The 20131-nt window shown below is 31.8% G+C and overlaps 3 protein-coding genes across 3 annotated transcripts; 2 read left to right on the top strand and 1 right to left on the bottom strand.

Annotated features, from left to right (window-relative positions):
* The first annotated feature begins 498 nt into the window (after positions 1-498).
* Positions 499-1377, top strand: Rps29 (ribosomal protein S29). Its single transcript, XM_076906302.1, has 3 exons — positions 499-644; positions 989-1088; positions 1178-1377. Exons 1-3 carry the CDS (start codon positions 583-585, stop codon positions 1184-1186), a joined length of 171 nt encoding a protein of 56 aa, XP_076762417.1. The 5' UTR covers positions 499-582; the 3' UTR covers positions 1187-1377.
* A 283-nt stretch (positions 1378-1660) lies between these two features.
* LOC143430229 (transmembrane protein 256 homolog) lies at positions 1661-3128 on the top strand. The gene is made up of 4 exons (XM_076906295.1): positions 1661-1804; positions 2307-2460; positions 2609-2727; positions 2803-3128. Exons 1-4 carry the CDS (start codon positions 1730-1732, stop codon positions 2944-2946), a joined length of 492 nt encoding a protein of 163 aa, XP_076762410.1. The 5' UTR covers positions 1661-1729; the 3' UTR covers positions 2947-3128.
* A 459-nt stretch (positions 3129-3587) lies between these two features.
* On the bottom strand, positions 3588-19648 carry Ctrip (E3 ubiquitin-protein ligase ctrip). Its single transcript, XM_076906245.1, has 25 exons — positions 19318-19648; positions 17882-18211; positions 17242-17550; positions 16139-16225; positions 13095-13446; positions 12799-12986; positions 12384-12557; positions 11927-12303; positions 11538-11822; positions 11069-11449; positions 10819-10991; positions 10560-10734; positions 10245-10467; positions 9893-10133; positions 9417-9822; positions 9086-9274; positions 8465-8650; positions 8195-8386; positions 7903-8108; positions 7389-7811; positions 7058-7310; positions 6737-6982; positions 6247-6576; positions 5850-6168; positions 3588-5558 (listed from the first exon to the last, which is right to left on the bottom strand). Exons 2-25 carry the CDS (start codon positions 18180-18182, stop codon positions 5362-5364), a joined length of 6213 nt encoding a protein of 2070 aa, XP_076762360.1. The 5' UTR covers positions 18183-18211; positions 19318-19648; the 3' UTR covers positions 3588-5361.
* Between the last annotated feature and the right edge of the window lie 483 nt (positions 19649-20131).

Consider the following 20131-nt stretch of genomic DNA (forward strand, 5'->3'; position numbering starts at 1 on the left):
AGTTCACTTCGCTGTCGATAATGCTGAGCGATTAGTTTGAGCACTTTTCACAGAGATGGCGCCAGGGGTTCTTAAGCAAGCTGGTAACATCTGTCTCACTCTTTCTTATAGCTTTCTTATATATCTTTCTCTCTCTTACCTCTAAAGCGGGAAATATACATTAAATTCAAATAAAACTACTGAATGATAAAAAGTATTTTTAACATCTTTTACAATTGTGTCTTGAAATATACATTTAAGAAAAGTATACTAATTGTAGTATTGCAAAAATGAGTAGTATATATACCGCTAGTGCTTTCTGAAGTGTTATATGATTTTCTGTGTTGTCTAGGTATGCGTATACTATTAAGTATGCATCACAAATAGACATTCTTTTTATATAAAGTGAAGAAATAAGAGTGAGAACAAATTATGCACTCGTATAGATGTGTGTGTGTGTATAGGAGAGAGATATTTATATTTAAAGATATTTTTAAAATTTGGCGGAAGTCGAGTGCGCAACTGTGCGCAACACAACACTGATGGCGTTTCCTGTCTTTTCGATTGTTGAATCGGTGCCGTGAGTATCTCTGTGGAGAAGAAATGGGTTTTCAAAATATTTGGTACTCGCATCCGCGAAAATATGGACAAGGATCTAGATCCTGGTGAATATATTACTATTTTATTATTATATCACTTCCCAACTAAATGAAATATTCGTGTCATGCAATTGTACCAGCATGTTCGACCGCGTGTTATTATCGTTTACATTTGTACAATAGGAAGATACTTTTACAATTTTTACTGTAAATTGTCTAGATATGTTTTAAAAATGATATGTTATGGCATTACTACCGTAAAAAATCAGCTGTGTAGTACTATTATGGACAAATCAAATGTTTACTAAAATTACTGAATTATAACCTCAATTGTGTCCACTATGTGTGTTATTGTATTTATTATAGACCTTTCTTAATCTTGTAATTAACTATGTTATGTTATTTTACAGTCGTGCTTGCGCAAATAGGCATGGACTGATTCGTAAATATGGTTTAAATATCTGTCGGCAATGCTTCAGGGAGTATGCTGCTGATATTGGTTTCAAGAAGGTACAGTTCTATACCGATATTCATAAATCTGTTTCAAATAATTTAACGGCATGCACAATTACTAAATATTGTCAATTTCTTGTTTACAGTTAGATTAGCGGGATAGTGGAACAATTACTACAATCCTTCAAGACACCAAAATGCAAATTTCAAAATAATTGTAAAAACAGTAAATTGTATGTAAATTTCTATTAATTTTTGGTACACTGAAATATGTTTGGAAAGAACTAAGTTACATTATGTTTAACACGAATATGAAATAAAAATAAATACAACTATTTACATTAAATGTTAATAGCTTATATAATAAATTTTACTTTCAACTGTGCCCCAAATTTTTCAATTACACTATGGTTTTGTGAGAAGTCTATTAATATTTCTTTACTGAATGATGTGTACTTCATATAATTTCGATTTATGAGAATGCACGCTTAGATTGAGTGCACTGTATATGTATATATATCCGGTGCAATTGCATATATATATTATCCAGCACACATCTTGAGTAAAACGTGCAAACAGCGGTATTTTGAATTTAAAGGTTAGTGGGATCGTGTATGCGTGTCATCAGTAAATATATAAATATCGAAGAAACAAATAGTACTCCTGTTTAGTATACTTCAATATATAAACACAAGGAAATGTATTTTACAAATCCCTTAAATTATGCTCTTATCGAACAGCCAGTATCGTACGTTTGGAGAACCGCTACATCTGTAAGTTACAGATTACTATTAGAAATCAATGTTACTTTATTTCAAACTGTTATGTTTTCTATTAGAAACGTGTTTGAATGATATTGCATATTACTGACGAAATTGAAAGATCCGTTATCTCGTAACTTTGTATTATAACCTTACATAAATGACAAAGGTTGAACTCGAATTCTATTGCATTTCTTTTTTAACATCTCCCAATATTATATTGTCATTTTACATTTTTAGTTTGTTGAATGTTTTTATTATGTAATAATTTTTGTAAGTATAAAAATTCTAAATAGCGTGAAGTATGTATACGTGTCATATGTTAATCGACACATTATAAATATATATTATTTTTATACAAATTTTGTTATTTAATCATTAAATTTTATTATTGCGTACTTTAGTATTTATTATAGTATTTACTGATATATTAATATTTATAATATATTAGACAACAAAGCGTTTAATGCATATGAAAAATAAATGATATATTAGTAATTGTATTTGCTTTTAGGTAGCAGGATATATGAATTTGAAACCAAAAGGAGAAATAAAAATGCCGCCGCCAGTACCTTTGTGGAAATTAGCTGCATCTTCAGGACCTTACGTCAGACTTGCTGCTTTAAGTGGAGCAACAGCTGTAATACTTGGTGCCTATGGTTCTCATAGTAAGATAAACCTTTAATGTCTATTTAACGTAAATTCATTTTTCATTTTGTATATTAATGACTGTTTTTAGATGCATTTTAATGGAAACATATTTAGCATTTTATTAGTAAAATATGTGTATAAGATAAGTATGTATTGCGATTTCAGGATCGTATCCAGAGCACAGCAAAATTGACCAAAAACAAGTGTTTGAAACTGCTAGCCGTTATCATTTTATCCACACGTTAGCATTATTAGGATTACCTCTTTGCAGAGCACCTTTTTTGGTATGTTCTATTTGATAGAGTTTTAATAACAGTTATTATTATTATTATTATATTTATTATTATTGCATTATTTAGGCTGCAACATTTCTCCTTTCTGGAATAGTATTGTTCTCTGGAACATGCTACTATTATGCATTTACAGGTGACAAACAATTGAATAGACTGACACCAATGGGTGGAATATGTTTTATAATGGGGTGGTTAAGTATGTGCATTTAAAATTTTAACCTTTTTGATACGAGTATCGACTATTCCTACAGATAAGTTTAGATTAAAGTTGACAATTGTAAAAAATATATGTACTGTCTATTGTCGCCTTTAGTCGACTGTTCATGTCAAACTAGTACACGTTCATAGTATTTTGTTATGAGACACATGTTCTTTTCTTTTTTTTTACATTATAAAAGTATTCCGCATTATACATTGCTTGTGTTTGTCAAATGACCTTGTACCGTATCAAATAAGTTAAAAAATGCTAGGTATGTGTACAGTAGAATATTTGTAAAAGATGAAGATGAAATTAATAGAAATAACAATGAAATTTCTAATTATGGTGTGCAAAAATAACTATTAATATTTTTCATTAAACCGAATTTCCTCCTAATTTGAAAACATTTTTAACTCCTTTGCGGATAAAATAACTTTGCTCATCAGATTAATGTACGTCCAACGAGACAAAAAACTGGTTTGATTCTATATGCTCAATTAGAACAGAATAAAATAATGCTTAATAACATAGTAATTGGAAGTGCATTTCTATGTTCGTTCTTAACTTTCCAAGTGTTCGTATATGGATTAATGTTTAACGCGTGTGCCACTTCGGAAATATTATTGATTAGTAAAGATATTTCGCCGACAAGCACATTTGTATTTTCGTTTATTGAAAACTGCTAATGAAACAAAATACGATCGGAATAAAAGTAAAACTTGTTTATACTAATGAATTGATATAAATATAACTTTCGTTTATAATATTACTGATATAGGTTTAGATTATACCCTAAATCCTTATGCACTATATTTATATTCCTAAGTCCGTACCTCTTTTGCATACGTTATCGATGATTTTTGTTTCTCTATATTGTGTATACATTACCAATTGTAATTTATTGTTACTCGTATTAGAAATATAATGCAAAAATATAAGTATAACACGTTTTACGTTTCATCGTAAAATATGTAACATTATGAAATATAAGGGTATTGAGTGATGACACACAAAACAACTGCACTGTAATATTAAAAAACTATCGTAATGTTAGAACGGAACTTTAAAGCAATCTTATTAGTTTGACATTAGAAATCAGTTAAAACCGATGATATTCAATTCCAATTAACGTAATCGTTAATTCATCAATTAAATCTCATGTAATATAAAATTAAAAATCAAGAAGTGATGTATACATATATTCATCATCTCAAGCAATGGTACACAATATAAATGTAAAACAAATAGTTACGTATTATTTTTTTTTTTGTCTACTTTTGATCAATTCATATCTTCACAATTTTTTTCGTATAGAATCACATTTCTACAGAGATATAAGAAAGTAATGTACCTTGTATAATCCATTTCATACACCAGCCTCGCTGATTTTTATATCCATTCTATTTTGTATTATACAGTCGTCGTACATTATTCATAAATAGATATTTCGCCTGTAAATAAGTGAATATAAGAATTGTTTTCCAATTCGTATATCATTTATGATGACTCGGTCTGGCGATGCTGGCTGTATTCTTACACAGCTAAATAAAATATTAATTGGACTACCTTACCTAGAGTAAAAATATCAAATAAGTTTAATGATGATACATCGAATAAACTTAAATGTATAGGAGTGTTTGCACGTTGATTCGCGCGCGTAGTGCTCGCACATTGGAAACTAAGCAGCGAACACAAAAGAGATCAATTACGAAATTAAAACGATGGTTGTAAACACGCAATTGGATATTATATTTGGAGTTATTGTGTTTTGATGAGCTACTTCATTAGCGCGTAATTTTTTTTTTTCTTACTTGACTTGTGATTTCTTTGCAAATTGTGAGGCATGAGATTGGCGATTTATGGCGATGCTAAATGCACCACTGATATAAAATTTACTTATATCTAATAGACGTCCCTTCAGACTAAATTATATTTAATTAGTATAGAGTTTCGTAGCAATATCATTTTCTTGTTACTATTATATAAAGTATTTATATAGACTTGCGCATATTAAACTATATTTACAACTTTTATTAATTATTGTAACACATCAAAGATAAGTTTCCTAGAACAAGGCAGCTCCCATGGCTACCTGGTTCATAATACCACAAGAGGAAACTCATACGATACAGCTAATACCATCTTTGCACTTGTCTCTTCTTTTCTGAATAATATATCACAATCCAAATTTATAAGTAAACAGATAAACATCAAATCAAAATTTATTTTAATGAATTTAGTTACTGAAATTGAGAAAAGGGTATTTTTCGAAAAAAGCTCATACAAAGTGCAAATTTACGATTACTGAGTTTCGAACAAAACGCAGCTATACTTTTCATTATTTTAAATGGCGTTTGAAGAATTTTGCTCAACCTGAATAATGCGATAGCAAAAGAGCAAATGGCGCGCCGGTTTTCTATCCATTTCTAGGATAGGTGGAACGAATGTTGTCCTTCTTGTGCAGCTATTCGCAACTTTTCCCGCATTATTTCTAATGTTGTGTAATCAGGCAGTTTTAAGTAATTAACACAAGTCATTACGGATGGTAAGAAATCGTCTGTTTTCATTGACGGATCGAACGTTTTACGCACTATCGTTAACGGTGGTGTTAAACTCTTAAATCCTGCAAAATAAAATCAAACTGTTACCTAAAGTATAACTTTGAATTTTTATAATTAAGAAACCGATTCACGATCAAATGGAAATAATTATTAAACTTTTGTTCAAAATTTGTTACTTTTTTTTTAATATCAATATTATTCAAGCTTTCTAACATAAATCTATCTTTTTTCATGCGAGAACAAAGTTATTTTCTTATCTAGAAAATTTGATAATCCAATCAGTGAAATTTGTAAATTTGGATAATAAGATTCTACTGTATCATAGAATACACACTATCGATGAAAAAACCTACCTCCAACTGGTAACCGCGGTGAGCCAGTGACGAATTGAATGAACTGCCTTTGTTCTTCACTGTTATATTTCGACATAACTTCGAATAGAAAACGAATAGCACGAGAATCTGGCGTATAACCATGATCAGTCCTACAGCACTCTGAAAGGGTTTTAACGTCCCATTGTCCACCCGTTTGTGCATGTCCACAGAACACAGCTTCGAGCTCTTCAGGGAAAAATAATCTTAGTTGCGATGGCGGGAATACAGATTCGAATCCTTCCCTAAATGCTTCCATTTGTCTGAAGACACCTTCGTATAAGAACCAATATACTACCAGCTAAAAAAAGTTAATTTAGATTTAATTCCAGAAATGATTAAAGTAATTTTCGAAAATCATGATGATAAATAAAAATACCTTGATATATTGATCCAGATTATAAATAGTAACAGGTATTTCACCTCCATTTTTCCTTAATTCGATGTTCTCGTAACCTGGTAATTCAAAAACAAGGCCAAGATCTGAAATTGGACAACCGTCTAAATTTAACGAGTCTACTAGTTGCGCTCTTTCGTGTGGCCTTAGTGTTTGATCTTTCTCGATTGACTCCTTCTGTCTAACAATTTCTTGTAATCTATTAAGAGTTCGATGTACATCAGGACATACATGTGCTAAATCAGTTAATGTTAACGTATGTTCTTCTCCCAATAGCCAACGATAAAAAGTTAAACTGAACGGTAAATCCAACTGTAAAATAATTATGTATATTTAAAATATAAAATGATTTTTTAAGTGTATAATTTGTTTTAAAATCTTGAATTCAAAAAGTTTGAAGTTCAATGATAGATAAATGCACGAATGTATATAGAAACTGTTAAAAGTTAGTTAATAAAATAAATAATTATACCATTCTTGAATCATATATGGCTTTTGCCATAAACTTCCCAAGGAACTTAAACTTTGTTTTAAGTTTTGCGAGATGAGATACTTTTGTATTCCATGCGATTGGCATCGAAAAAAGTCCCTGTGGAGCATTAACGTATCCTGTTTCAGTAGGGTTTGAACTACCATGCCAAAGATCAAGATCAGCACGTTGTAATTCCTGAGAGACTAGAGCATAAAATTCCAGTGTTGGACCAAGGCCGGTACCAACCTGTAAACAAATGTTTATTAAACACTGTGAAAATTATGTTCAAAAAAAATTACTAATGTAAAATATAAAAAAAACCTCATTGACATATTGCACTTCAAGTAAGGCTTTGCTAGATGCTAAGTCTTGTATGACTTGTTCCGCTTGTTTAAGAATATCAGTTCTGGAGATAGTTCTTTTTCTTCGTTCCAAACGTGGAGTAACACGTTCCTGACTGTCTGATCCCGATAACTCTGGTGCAGAGTCTAAGAGTCGCTGTAAGGCTCTATCTCTGTCGAACGAGGTTGCATAAAGCAATAACTGTCTTGTTTCAAACGGAAACAGGAATGGACTGCAAATGCAATTTCAAAATATAGTTACATTATAAAATTTATGCTAGTAAATTATTGCAATCTTTTATGGTATTTACCAGACTGTAGCAATTTGTTGTAGCCACAAGGGTAAGTTTCCAGTCATGATTACCAAAGGATCTTGCAGCTGCCGACTTGCTTTCGCGGCTATTTTATTGTTAATAAAGTCTTGCGGATAAAGTAAACTTACACTCTTCAGATGAGGGAATAGAACGCCCCAATGACGATTTAGTGCGTGTAAAAGACGCAGTAGGCATAAACCATCTAATGAGGCATCGGTAATTGTAACAGAAGGTGGTAAAGTGGGCAATAGGTAAGGATCAAGTGGGCATCGTTGTGGAGGGACTGTTCCTTCGAGCCATAAACTATCCTCTTTTCGTTTTGAACTGATCTTTGTACTTTTTCCTTTGCCTTTGCGGCTGCTACCCTGTGAACTCGATCCTGGTTTTGGCGATGTTGTAGTTTCTTCCTCTGGTACAGGCCTAAACGTATGAAAAGTATTTAAAATTTAGCTTAATTTTTATTTCTTTTTTTCTAGTTGGATAAAAATATGTAAAAATGAAAAATATATACCTATAGTAAATTGTGTGAGTTTGTACCCATACAGCATCGTGGCCAAGTGGTGGTTCACCGTCAGCTTCTGCTTCAGAATGATCCATTCCAGAACAACCAAACTGTCTAACAGCTTGATAAACAGTCATATTAAAAGGCAGTACTTCATCTCCAATTAAGAACTGAAGTTTATGTTTTGCTGATCCTTGACTTATAACTACAGCTGCCTATAAATTTGTGTAAATTTAAAATAAACACTGTTAAACTGTTTTTACACATTATATGTAATACACCAAAACTCCACAAACATTACCAATGTATCGTCTATATCGTCTTCGCTGTTATCGTCATCACTAACCATAGATTCAGCTTCTCGTATTCTACCATATCCACGAACCATTAAATAACGTTCAATTGCTTGTACTAATGCAAGAGGGTCTATCTTAACAGTGCCTCCTTTCCATTGTTTTAAATTATTACATTCTGGATGTCGTTGAAGATTACACTATAAAATTATAAATTGGTTTATAATATGCGTGTGTACTATTATTATTTATAAACACATTTTGGAAAGAAATTATACCTTCAGTTGGTGTGTATTGAAGAACTTAAGTGCACTGGTACCTCCACGACCAGCACCAGATCCTGCTGGTAAATCATGTACTTTCACAGGAAATTGTTCCAACTGCGCAACGCAACTATTCAATTTTGTTACTAGAGCACCAAATGCTCCAGGATTAAGATCCGTAATATGGTTACTCTGCTGTATCTACAGGAATTGGAAATTTATATTAAAGAATGGGCTAGAAAAGATATCTTATACAGTAAGTGCCTCTAAAATTAGTAGAACCACCATTATCCAATCATTTTATCATTCAATCGTTCCTTTTTCTAAATTTGAGCAGCATATATCCTATTCGAATTTTGTAATGTAAATCATGTTAATATTTTAACTATGTATTAATAAATAATATATTCAATATATAAAGTGACATATAAATATCGGATAACCAGGTTCAAATATGTTCAAACATTTAAATATTGTGTTATCTAAATAGAATATCTTCTAGCAATAATAACTGGAATTTAATATTATAAATAAGTGTTGTATCATTAGAAAACTTACATTTTCCTACTAATTTGTGCACAAGAGATTCTATTATATAACATAAGCTGCACTGAAAATACATCTCATCTTACTTACAGTCGATTCTGCAAACAGTTTCCAAAACATACGTAGACGATCGTAACGATTACCAGGAGCATCTGTAGTAGTGAGGTAGTTGAGCAGAGCTTTGATAAGACCGCTATAATTCATTTCAAACGGAGATATATCACTCTCAAGCACTATATCTCGTAACTCAGTGAGCGCCGATAACATTTCATCCAATTCCTGTGAATGCATTTTCACAGTTATTACATGTGAACCTCATATCCGTGTAATTTATATTTTAAATACGCTTTGTGAAATTACGGATACTGAGACCATGGATATATACAGGAATTTTCTTACATTTATATCAAGGCACACCTACATTTGATTGTAACCGTTGTATGGCAGCAGTAAGTCTTGAAAGAACCGTCATTGCAGGATGCGTGCAGGGAGCATCATCTTGATATCGTGTCAAGAATTGAGCAGCCTGTTCACGTACCCACGCTTTAGCCTTGTCTCGGTTACCCCCTGTTAAGCTTGAATTGCTTGGTGGCTTTGATAAACTTGTCGACGAACTTGAATCTCTTTTATCACTAGTAGAACTCGAAGATGATGATTTTCGCCCCCATCTAGCAGGATTAAGATTTCCTAAGAAACGATTATTTTTAGGAGCGAAACCAGTGAAAAGCGATTCAGGTTGTTGAGTTTGTTGTGGTGTAGTACCGCCTAATCTAGAAAATCGACCCTTCTTGTTTTGCCGTTTCCTCTTTAAGACATCACCAATTCTCCTAATAAAGTTAGAAATGTAAACATATAGCGCACTTTTAATGTAATTCTTTGTTATCATCGTGTACTTACAAATGAGCACTTTGTGGTGTAGTAACATCATCTACGGTTGGGTTTAATTCATTTCTAGTATGCGTTTCCATTGATGCGGAAAGATTTGGTTTCAACTGACATGTTGCAATTGTCCCGAATAGTATATTACCATTCGTTGATGGAGAGGCAATCGGAGATGTAGCGTTACTAGAAGAAAACATCGTGGTGGAAGAAAGCGACGTACTAGACGGTCCTGGTTGTGGGCTTGGTAATGATGTACCTAGAATACATAAAAGTGAAAAATATAGATACCAAATTATATTTTATAATGCAGTATTAATATCTGTTTTGCAAACAAATTATAAATATAAGTTAAATAATATACCAGTACCAGAAGGACACTTGGGTGGTGAAACACCAAGAGGTACTTCGGGGTCAGCTAGTTGACGTATTTGATGCAATACACCTTCACGGTGAAAATGAACTCCAAATACTTGCGGTAGCCTCTTCATTAATATACTCGCCATCTGTAGAGCTCCAATAACAATTCGTAAATCTTGCGACGCCAACATACCCGCTATATGCGATGATACTACTTGGTTCTTTAAAACATCCTAAATAAACAATAAATTAATAAAGATTAAAAAATTCTAATAATAATGAAGAACTTCACAACTACCATTACATATATGTTTATATCATTTACCTTAAGTAAATCAGTTGAGGCATAATAAACCATACGTAAAAGAGCTCGAAGACATTTACATTTTACAGCAGGACCAGCAGAACTGCTGTAAACTTCATATAACACGGAGAAGAGAGTTCGAATAAACGATACTAACCACTCATTTGTTTCAATTACTGGAGGTACAACATCCATACTATAAAAAATGCATAGTTAAATGCAAATTGCAATACCTGAAATAAATTTAAAATCTATACTGAAAATGAATTCCAATCCTTACTTAGATGAACAAGTAGGACTTCTGCCTTCAGTAGGGTGTGTATTCACTCTGCGAAAAATACTTCTTGTTACCCCAATATCTTCGTTAATTTGTTTCATCACAGTCAAATCTATTGTATAAGTTCGTCCTAAAGTGGACAGACAAATCTCCTCCTCGCCATTTTGAAATGCCATCTAGGAAAAACAATTCTATCTTATAGTCCCTGCTTGACTATCTGTAATGTTTAATGAATTATAGCGATTCTAAATACCTCGATAATTCTAGAATCGATAGTGCTAAATGGATGGCAACAATGCCTTTCATCGCGCCATTCCCAATGAACATTTTCTTGCTGACTACTAGTCCTTTCAAGTAAACTATTAACACTAAATATGCCGTCCGTTGGTAATGGCGGCATGAGCTCCTCGATTAAACAAGTGATTTCGAACCATTCTTGCGGCGATCGCGGCACTAGTTCTACATCTTCCGTTTTTACTTCTAACGATCCGGTTAAAAGATAACTTAGCGTAAAAGCTATATTTTGTTGCAGAAGCAGCTGTGCCAAGTCAGGACAGCGATTTGATATCACAGAGAGCATTCTCAGTACTGTTATGAAATTACCAATGCTATTAACTGGTGGTGTAATCATAAGCTGAAATATAAAAGAAAATACGTATGTTACTAGTAAATATGCACGTTGGTAAAATTATATTAATTAGAAGAAACTGCATTTTTCTTACCAGCTGTTGCAAGTTTTGAAGAAGTTCTGCATTGATAATTTTATGTAAAGTTACAGGATCGTGTTGAAAACTATCAACTAAACGACTAAATGCTTGGCAAACACATTCAACACTTTTTTTATCCTGATTAGTCAGTCTACTTGTTAATAAAGGCAAACTGTCAGCTACCAAGTGAAAATCATCAGGATGAAGATTTTGACAGCAGTTTGCTGTAATTGTTAATGCAGCTCGCTGTGCTGTGATGTTAAAAAAATCGACGAATTTTAAACAAGCAGACACTCCTCCCTAAAAATAAATATATGAATCCAAAATAATTAACATTTATTGGAATCATTACGTGAAATTTGTTAACGAATTAATAATATATATATATATATATATATATATACCGCGTGTAAGATGGTTTTACTATGTCTTCGGGAAAGCATAGCCAATGCTGTTAAACATTGCTCTGCTACGTCCATACACTCGATAGATTCCAGTTTTTGCAAAAATACTGGGACAGCATCAACCACAACTGTTGATGATCGAGGTAAGGCTTCCATCATATAAGTAAGAGCACGACACGCGTGCGTCATTATTACAAAATTGTGTTCTATCCCGAGTAAATTTATTAATGCCGCAACTACTTGTTTCACAGGGAAACCAGCTAATGTATCTTCATTTCCCATAACAAGAATTTCACCCATTCCAATAACAGCTTGCAACTGTTCTCCTTCATCATCAACTGCTTGTAGACCAGCCAATAATTGTTGCGCTTTAGCAGCTAAAATTACAAAATTGTTTTATAAGTATATTTTTTAAAAAAAATTTTAACTATTGATTATACAAGAGAAAGAATAATACCAGAACTAGCACCCATGCTTCTGTTTAATAAATGTTGCATTCGCGGTGCTAATGCGCCAAACACATGAGGAGGTAAGCCTCTAGCTTCGAGCAATGCTTGCAACCTTCCAACTTCACCATCATCGCTTTCACTATCTCCAGTAGTACCTGACATCCCTGATGGTCCTCCACTTGCTTAATAAACAAATAAGATTTAAAAGTTACCAAAAAAGTTACTGCAATAATCGAATGGTAATGCTGCAGTGTTATTTTTCTGGCTTCAATTGTACTGAATAGTGTTATGGTGTTGAAAGTATACAGAGAGTTATTGAATATTTTGGTCTACCCATTATGATAGTTGGTGACACAAATGAGAAACGCAACTAGATTTAAAATAATCCCAAAGTCAACAACAATGAACATAATAAGAACCTACCAGTAGCAGATGTAGCTGTAGATGCAGATTCGTCTTCACCTGTTGTAGATACTAATTGATTGCCAGAAACTGTTGATGAAACAGTTGTTGGGGTGGCACTATTAGTCACAGATTCAGTACCAGACATTACACTTCCACCAGAACCGCCTTCTATCACTGCTTTTCTTGCATGTGATGAAGAACGATGCCTATTTAAATAGTAAATTATTGTTATGATAATTCATATTAAATGTGGAAATATTGAAGATGAAACTAATTATCATTTAACATTTTTTATTTAAGAAAAAATCAATTACCTATTGCTTGGACAAGGACCGGTTGTAGTATCTTTCTTATGATGCTTCCCTGAAGTTTTGTTATTACTTGACTGTTCTTTAGAATCACTGGATAATTTTGTGCGTGAATGTAATATATGCTTCTGCGTAGGATGAGGGTGTGTAGGGTTGGCAGTGGCGGTGGCAGACACAGGTGGATTGGCAGTGGCTGTGGTGATGCCACTAGTGCCTGCCCCGTCATGTGCCAACGCCCCCCCACCACTCTCCACAGAATTACTGGCTGCGTTACCCACTCTGATGCTGGACTTCACACTTAAAACTTGACTACTCGCACTGCTACTCGCACAGATTGCACCACCGTGGGATTTTGACCCTAAAATATTGAAACATTTTATTCGTTATTATTGTGGTATATGTTTATACATGTATATATGTACAAAGACTTTGATACTTGCAATAGTTTTTAGATGTTCTAAAATGTTATTATTGTCGAAAATCATTATCACTTTAACTAATATGGAAAGAACATATGTATATGTAATATTTTAGTGCATATAAAAAAAATGTTGTAGGTATCACTGTTTCTTTTTGTGCATATTAGAAGAATTAAGTATTTTCACAAGTTATATGTTAACAATAAATACAATGTGATTTATAATACAGTATGTACATTGTCTTTTGTGTAATCTAGAACCTTATTCAAGCTAATTCTTCGTTTCTATACACATTAATGTTAATTGCATATATGTATATATATAGATAGATAGATAGGTAGATAATACATATGTTTATAGAAACACAGCCTTGTATTATACCAAACTAGATGTACAATACATGCTTTTATCCATTTGTCTTCAATTCATTATAAACTTCCTTAAAATTTTATTAAAACAATTTCATAATATAAACGAGATATATGAAAAAGTATGTGTAACATCACAAAATTTGTTTGAGAGCAGTATTGAAGTTATAAACCTAATAATAAAAAGTAGCTGATGATCATATGTGACAAAACGATAAGTAAAGGTCATTATGGTAAGTTGCATGGTTTTGGGAAATTCATAAATTAAAGAATTTAAATATAAATTAGTATATTCTCTTTCTTATATGTAAATAAGTATAAGAATAGAAGCATTTGGTTTGTATATATATGTGTTTATCCTATAGCAATCATAAAATCTGCAATTCATAAAATACATTAATTCAATTAATTTTCAAAATAATATTTAGTGATGATTTAATAAATATTTTTGCCATAATTATAAAATCACAATATAATAATGTACAATTCAAGAAATTGTAAATTATTATAGAGCAGCTGTAGATATATAACACTGAAATACAATTGCGTTGTATACATTTTACACCAGCATAAAGAACTATGTACATCTTTTACATAGTACACAAATGTTATTTATGTGTCTTTTCTTTTTGTCATAATATATATACAAAATACATCTATTTTTGTTCAACATTACCACAAATGAACTATATTTACCTTATTATTAATTTGACACTATCCATCCCATTAAATTAAATGAAAATATTTCATACTACTGCACATGTGGATATACAAATTTAATATATTTATAATTTTCAAAACTGAAAATAATAATTACTTTAGTAAAAATTTGAGTTAATTAATCTACGTAAATTAATATATCATAGTGATGATCATATATAAAATTGAAGATGTGTTTTACTGTATAACTATAAATTTTATACAATTGTATTATATTTAAAAATTTTATTAATAAATAAATGCCGTATATCTTTTAACTTTGAAATGAACTTTTTTTCAATTGCACAAAGTTGAAGCTTAAGCAGGAAAAGTAAAATTCTTATATTATATGCAGGATGCCCCAGGATGGATGGTTACAACCAATTATTTTTGTACACAAAGGAAAATTGAAAATACACAATAAATTGTAAATGCATCTGTATCTGATGAATTTTCAAGCTTGATTTTCTTGAAAACAAAGCCTTAATTAAAAAAAAATTAAATTCTATACTTTCAAGTGATCTTCAGAGGTGAAATAACTTTCTACCAATTGCACATACATATATCTCATCCTAAAACACCTTGTATAATAAGTCGTGAGACCTTGGACTTATTTATCATGTCTGTAAATAGTTGCATAATTCCACATAATTTTTTTTATAATTTTCTACTTAAATGTTACATTTTTGTTTCAATATTTCTCATACACCTTCATACCTCATGAAGTATTTTTATATCAAAATAAAATCTTCAAATAATGAAACGATAAGTGAATGTTTATATACAGAGTGTATCGGAAATTGTGATATAACCTGAAAAGAAATGATTTCGCGTGTAAAAGTAAGTTGAATGTGTAGAATGAAAATTTCTGACGCCAGACTTTATTTTCAAGAAAATTGACTATGAAATGATGTCAAGTACACGTGTGATTAACTGAAAACGAAAGCCGACTAAACGAAAAGAGAAAGACTCGAAAATCAGTTTACATTCTTGGCATTATTATCAATTCATGATTCTCTAATCGGCCGAGCAGCAGTTTGTTCGAGAGAAAAAGAATGACGTTTCTAACAATTTGTGAATACATTGTTGAAATTCAATATATTAATTACACAATAAACACGAATTCAGTAACTATGTGTCGTTTAGCCGACTATCATCGTTAGTCAAGTGTACGCGTATTTAATTAAACTTTACAATCGATTTTCTTGAAAATCAGTAATAAATCATCAACTTACTTTTGCACAAGGAATTAGCCTCTTTCGGGTTGTACCACAGTCTTCGGTACACCCTATATATGAAATTTCATTACGAAAGTTACATCAGAACTATAACATATTTACTATATGTCTGGAGAAATAATGTCATGCATAAATCAAATTTGATGTAAACAATTTGACTTGATATTCAGTATGATATATGTATACTTGCATATGAGTATATGGGGAACCAATTTAGAGAGCAGTTTTATCTGATTTTTACTCATTTAAGACTACTACTTATGAATTTTTTAAGAGAAAATAAGGGTAAGAAAATGTAGTACGAAATGTGTACTCCTTAGGCTTACCTTCTTGATGATACGTTTGTGTTGATATTGGAAAAAGTGCTTTGACAGCAGACACAAATCCTTCCAGACATTCGCTCATCCTCAGGCCTAATGATACAGTCTGATCTATGACTCTTATTTTGGTAATACTTTCTTTCTTTAATTTTAAGATACTTGTGAATCAAAACCTAATTTTACTACCCTATACTTTAGCCTACTATTTCGTTAAATGAAGGTTGCAAAACACGTTGTTCAAACGGACTGTCTTTGTTTTAATAAGATTACTTTTTAATTGGCCATAATTTATGTGATATCACAGTACTAAACGTACATTTGTGAGTACCAGTGTTATTATTTTACTTCTGAGTCTTTAAAAGTATCATTACATTATACAATTTGTTTGTAAAATTTTATTTTAATCACATGTAACTAAAATATTCATTTAGTTGCATTTAAATGTTTTGAAATTTAAAAAAAAAGTTTTCTCTTTAAGATGGTTTAGTTTTTAAATAACTTAATTATTATTATTTAAAAAAATATGTATATTAATAACAAAAAAGCACAATATTATTTTGAAACAAAAGGAATAAAGAAAATTTCTAGATACTGAACAGTACTGTTCAACAACTGATAATTATGATGTTTTATATTAATTATTAAATTGTAAATTATAAAGCATTATAAATAATTAGCTTTAATAAATAAATAAATAAACTGGTAGTACATAAGTAGATTAAAAAGCAATATTAACTGCATATGTTATATATAATCATATATTTATTATTTAAAACAAAAGAAAATCATATTTAGATTAAAAATGATTAATTTTTGTAAAGTATAAATGGAAATTTAATATTTACAAAACTGATAACCATACTCTAATTCATCGTAATTTATGTAAAATATGTTATTGCTCCCCGTTAATTGATTTATTATTAGTTATTTATTATACTGCATATTAGGTTTATTTAATGTGGTCAATATTATTAAAAATAAACACATTTAGCATATTTATAATTGGTTCAAATTGATGTTTAACTTGTATTATGTGTTCGCTCAAATCACACATCACATCTCATTGCAACCAACACTTTTTAAAAGGATAAGAAAATAAATACACTAACCTCTTCCTCTTGATGTGGATGGATGACTAGTAACTGATGTAGCGCTTGATGTTGGTACCAAATCGTTATATGTCAAGTCTTCTCTGCTATCGTAATCACTGGATAACGATAAATCGTAACTATTATGTCCTTGTGATATGGCTTGCTGATTTTGTGGTGTACGAGAACGAGTCCTTGAAGCCACACAGTCAATAGCTGCTAGATTTAACTCAGGTAAACTTGTTCTGGCTGTGCTACGAGTTCTTGTACTGTTTCCACTAATATTGTAATTTGATTGCTGAACCTTATGTTGAGGCCTCCAATCAGTACCTGCGAAAAAAGAAGGTAATGTAAATTACCATTGGAATCAGAATCAAGTTTTAGAAAATGTAACTTTTATAATGCCAATAGGAAACATCATTACAGAAGACTTAAAATTAAGAAAGAAAGCAGCATATCTGTAGTCTTTTTGTCAATATTGTGTTAAAACCAACTTTCAAAAGAAGAACCCTATTTTCCTACACAAAATTGTAAATTCTACATTCATGAAACTTATTATAGTAGAGATACAATTTTTTATCTTCCAGATGCAAATATATAAAATATGAGATTAATAAATTGTTGTGAACCAAGGATTATGTTCATGTTTAAATATAATTACCTAGATACGATTCTAAGCCACTGCCATGACTTTTACGTTCACCTCTTGCTCTACTGTCTGTTTTCAAGGAATCACTTGAATGTTTATAAGTTGAAGTATTATTAAAAACTTCAGATGATTGTGGATCACCAATGGTTTGTCTACGTCTTTTTTCCTCTACAGAGACTGGAATAGAGCTAGTACTTTGTCGTTTTCTATAACCGCTGCTAGAGCTCTTCCCTCTAACCTTAGAGGTATTTGCTGAAGCATTGGCCGTCTCTACAGACCCCCCTGATGACAACTGATCTTGTTGATCTGCCATAGATTAATCGACTCATGCCACTATTCTATCTGTAAAAGAAAACATCCTTATAATAATTATTTAAATAAAAAAGGAAACTTCCAAAATCTCATATAAAAACTATAAAACAAATATAATTATTTTAATAAAATTCAAAGTAATTGTGAAATGATCAAAATCCTTGGCACCACATACATTATATAACGACAAAACAATCTGTAGATCAAAATAAAAATTTAGATACGAAATAGAATAATAAATCAAACGGAAACGATATTTCTTTTAATATTTACTATTAAAATGTTGTAGAATATACTGCAGCGAAGATTAAAATTAGGAGATACGGTAGAAGTTGATAACTTAAGCTCTAATTTTCCTATCTCATTTCTTTTTCTTAATATATGAATAATATTACTATATTCGTTTTTAATTTATGAAGCATCAGGCATTTAATATAAAGAAAATAATGAATATTTAAACAAATATGTTCATTCCATAAAAGTGTGTAATATTTAAACGTAAAAGATGCAAATGATTATTTAAAATTGTAACAAAGAAAACACACACATACCTACTTTCAAATATGCCTTAAAAAAAATAATATTACAATACACTGACAAAGTAGATGAAACGAAGATCACTTATTACGATAAATCAATGAACACTCGGCTGAGAGGAGCGTAACTAAATAATACAGCAGAAGCGATGCGCAATTAATGTTTTCCTCCACGGTGAAAGAGATAGTAACAAACCCAAGAATCATAACAAACACTACGGCTGCCCGTTTATGATATCATGGGTAATACAAAATTGTGCCGTTGACATCATAGAACTTCTTCTAAGAATACTAGAATTACACGATTGCTACGAAGCCACGAATAGACACGGTACACTGTAACGATTCAACGAAAGACGTAAATAATTATAACAAAGACTCGCAAGTGAGCAAGCCACCATTTGCTTGCGAACAAGTAATGGAGGACGAGTTCTTTCTTCGTCTCTTTCTCTCTTTCGTTTCTCCACTCTCGTCACCGTGTGACCTCAGGTTGAGGTCCTCGAAAAAGAGAACCCTACTTGGGTATACAGGTACTCGGCGCAGAAGGAAAAAGGGGAAAAAAAAAGAACAGAAAAATTTCAATCGCAAGCAAGAGATTACCTGAATGTTGGAAAAACATGCCCAAAGCATTGCAAGGAAAATGTCTTCTCGCTGATGATTTTTATGAGCACAACGTTCCTAGTTACATACGACAGAGAAGTGGACTCTCGCGCACGCACGTACGTTAGTAAGTGGCTATGTGCACAAGCACACACCAAAAAACGCACTGAACGCACTGCCGAGGCACACTGAACCAAGTCAGCGGAATGCGACGGCTATCGGGATCGGGTTGGTTAGAATTGGGAAGCTGGAGAACGCTCCGCCCCCATCAGGAAACGTCACACACGAACTCGATGTAGGTACGTTCGAAAACTGAATACCCGCGTGGAGTGAAATCGCGATTCATAACGCAACAGCAGACGCAAAACCGGCGCGAATAGCCATCTTGCTACAGTTTTTTTCAAAACGATAACTTTTACTTTCTCCTCGTCTATACCGTAAAATTAGCCGCAAACAGTTGATCGGACAAATATCAATCATGAACTCTTCAACGAACAATTAATCGTTTGGTTCATATTTTTATCTATGCGATAAATAAATAATATATTGTACATCTATATACGATTGAATATGTTCGATGCAACATTGCGCGCTGTTGCAATATGCGCAGAGAACTTTTATATTTATGAATATGTACACGATAGAGCAACAAATATTTACAAAGTAACCTAAAAAAACAAGCCTGAAAAATGATTAAATTCTCCGATATATGTAATTTCAATTCAAACGACAAAAACACTCTCCAATTTCTGATATTATTTGACAATTGAGGATACGATTAGGTTATCATGAATATAAATGTATGTTAAACGTA

The sequence above is a fragment of the Xylocopa sonorina genome, chromosome 13 (assembly GCF_050948175.1).
Source record: "Xylocopa sonorina isolate GNS202 chromosome 13, iyXylSono1_principal, whole genome shotgun sequence".
In the NCBI taxonomy this organism is placed as follows: Eukaryota; Metazoa; Arthropoda; class Insecta; order Hymenoptera; family Apidae; genus Xylocopa; species Xylocopa sonorina.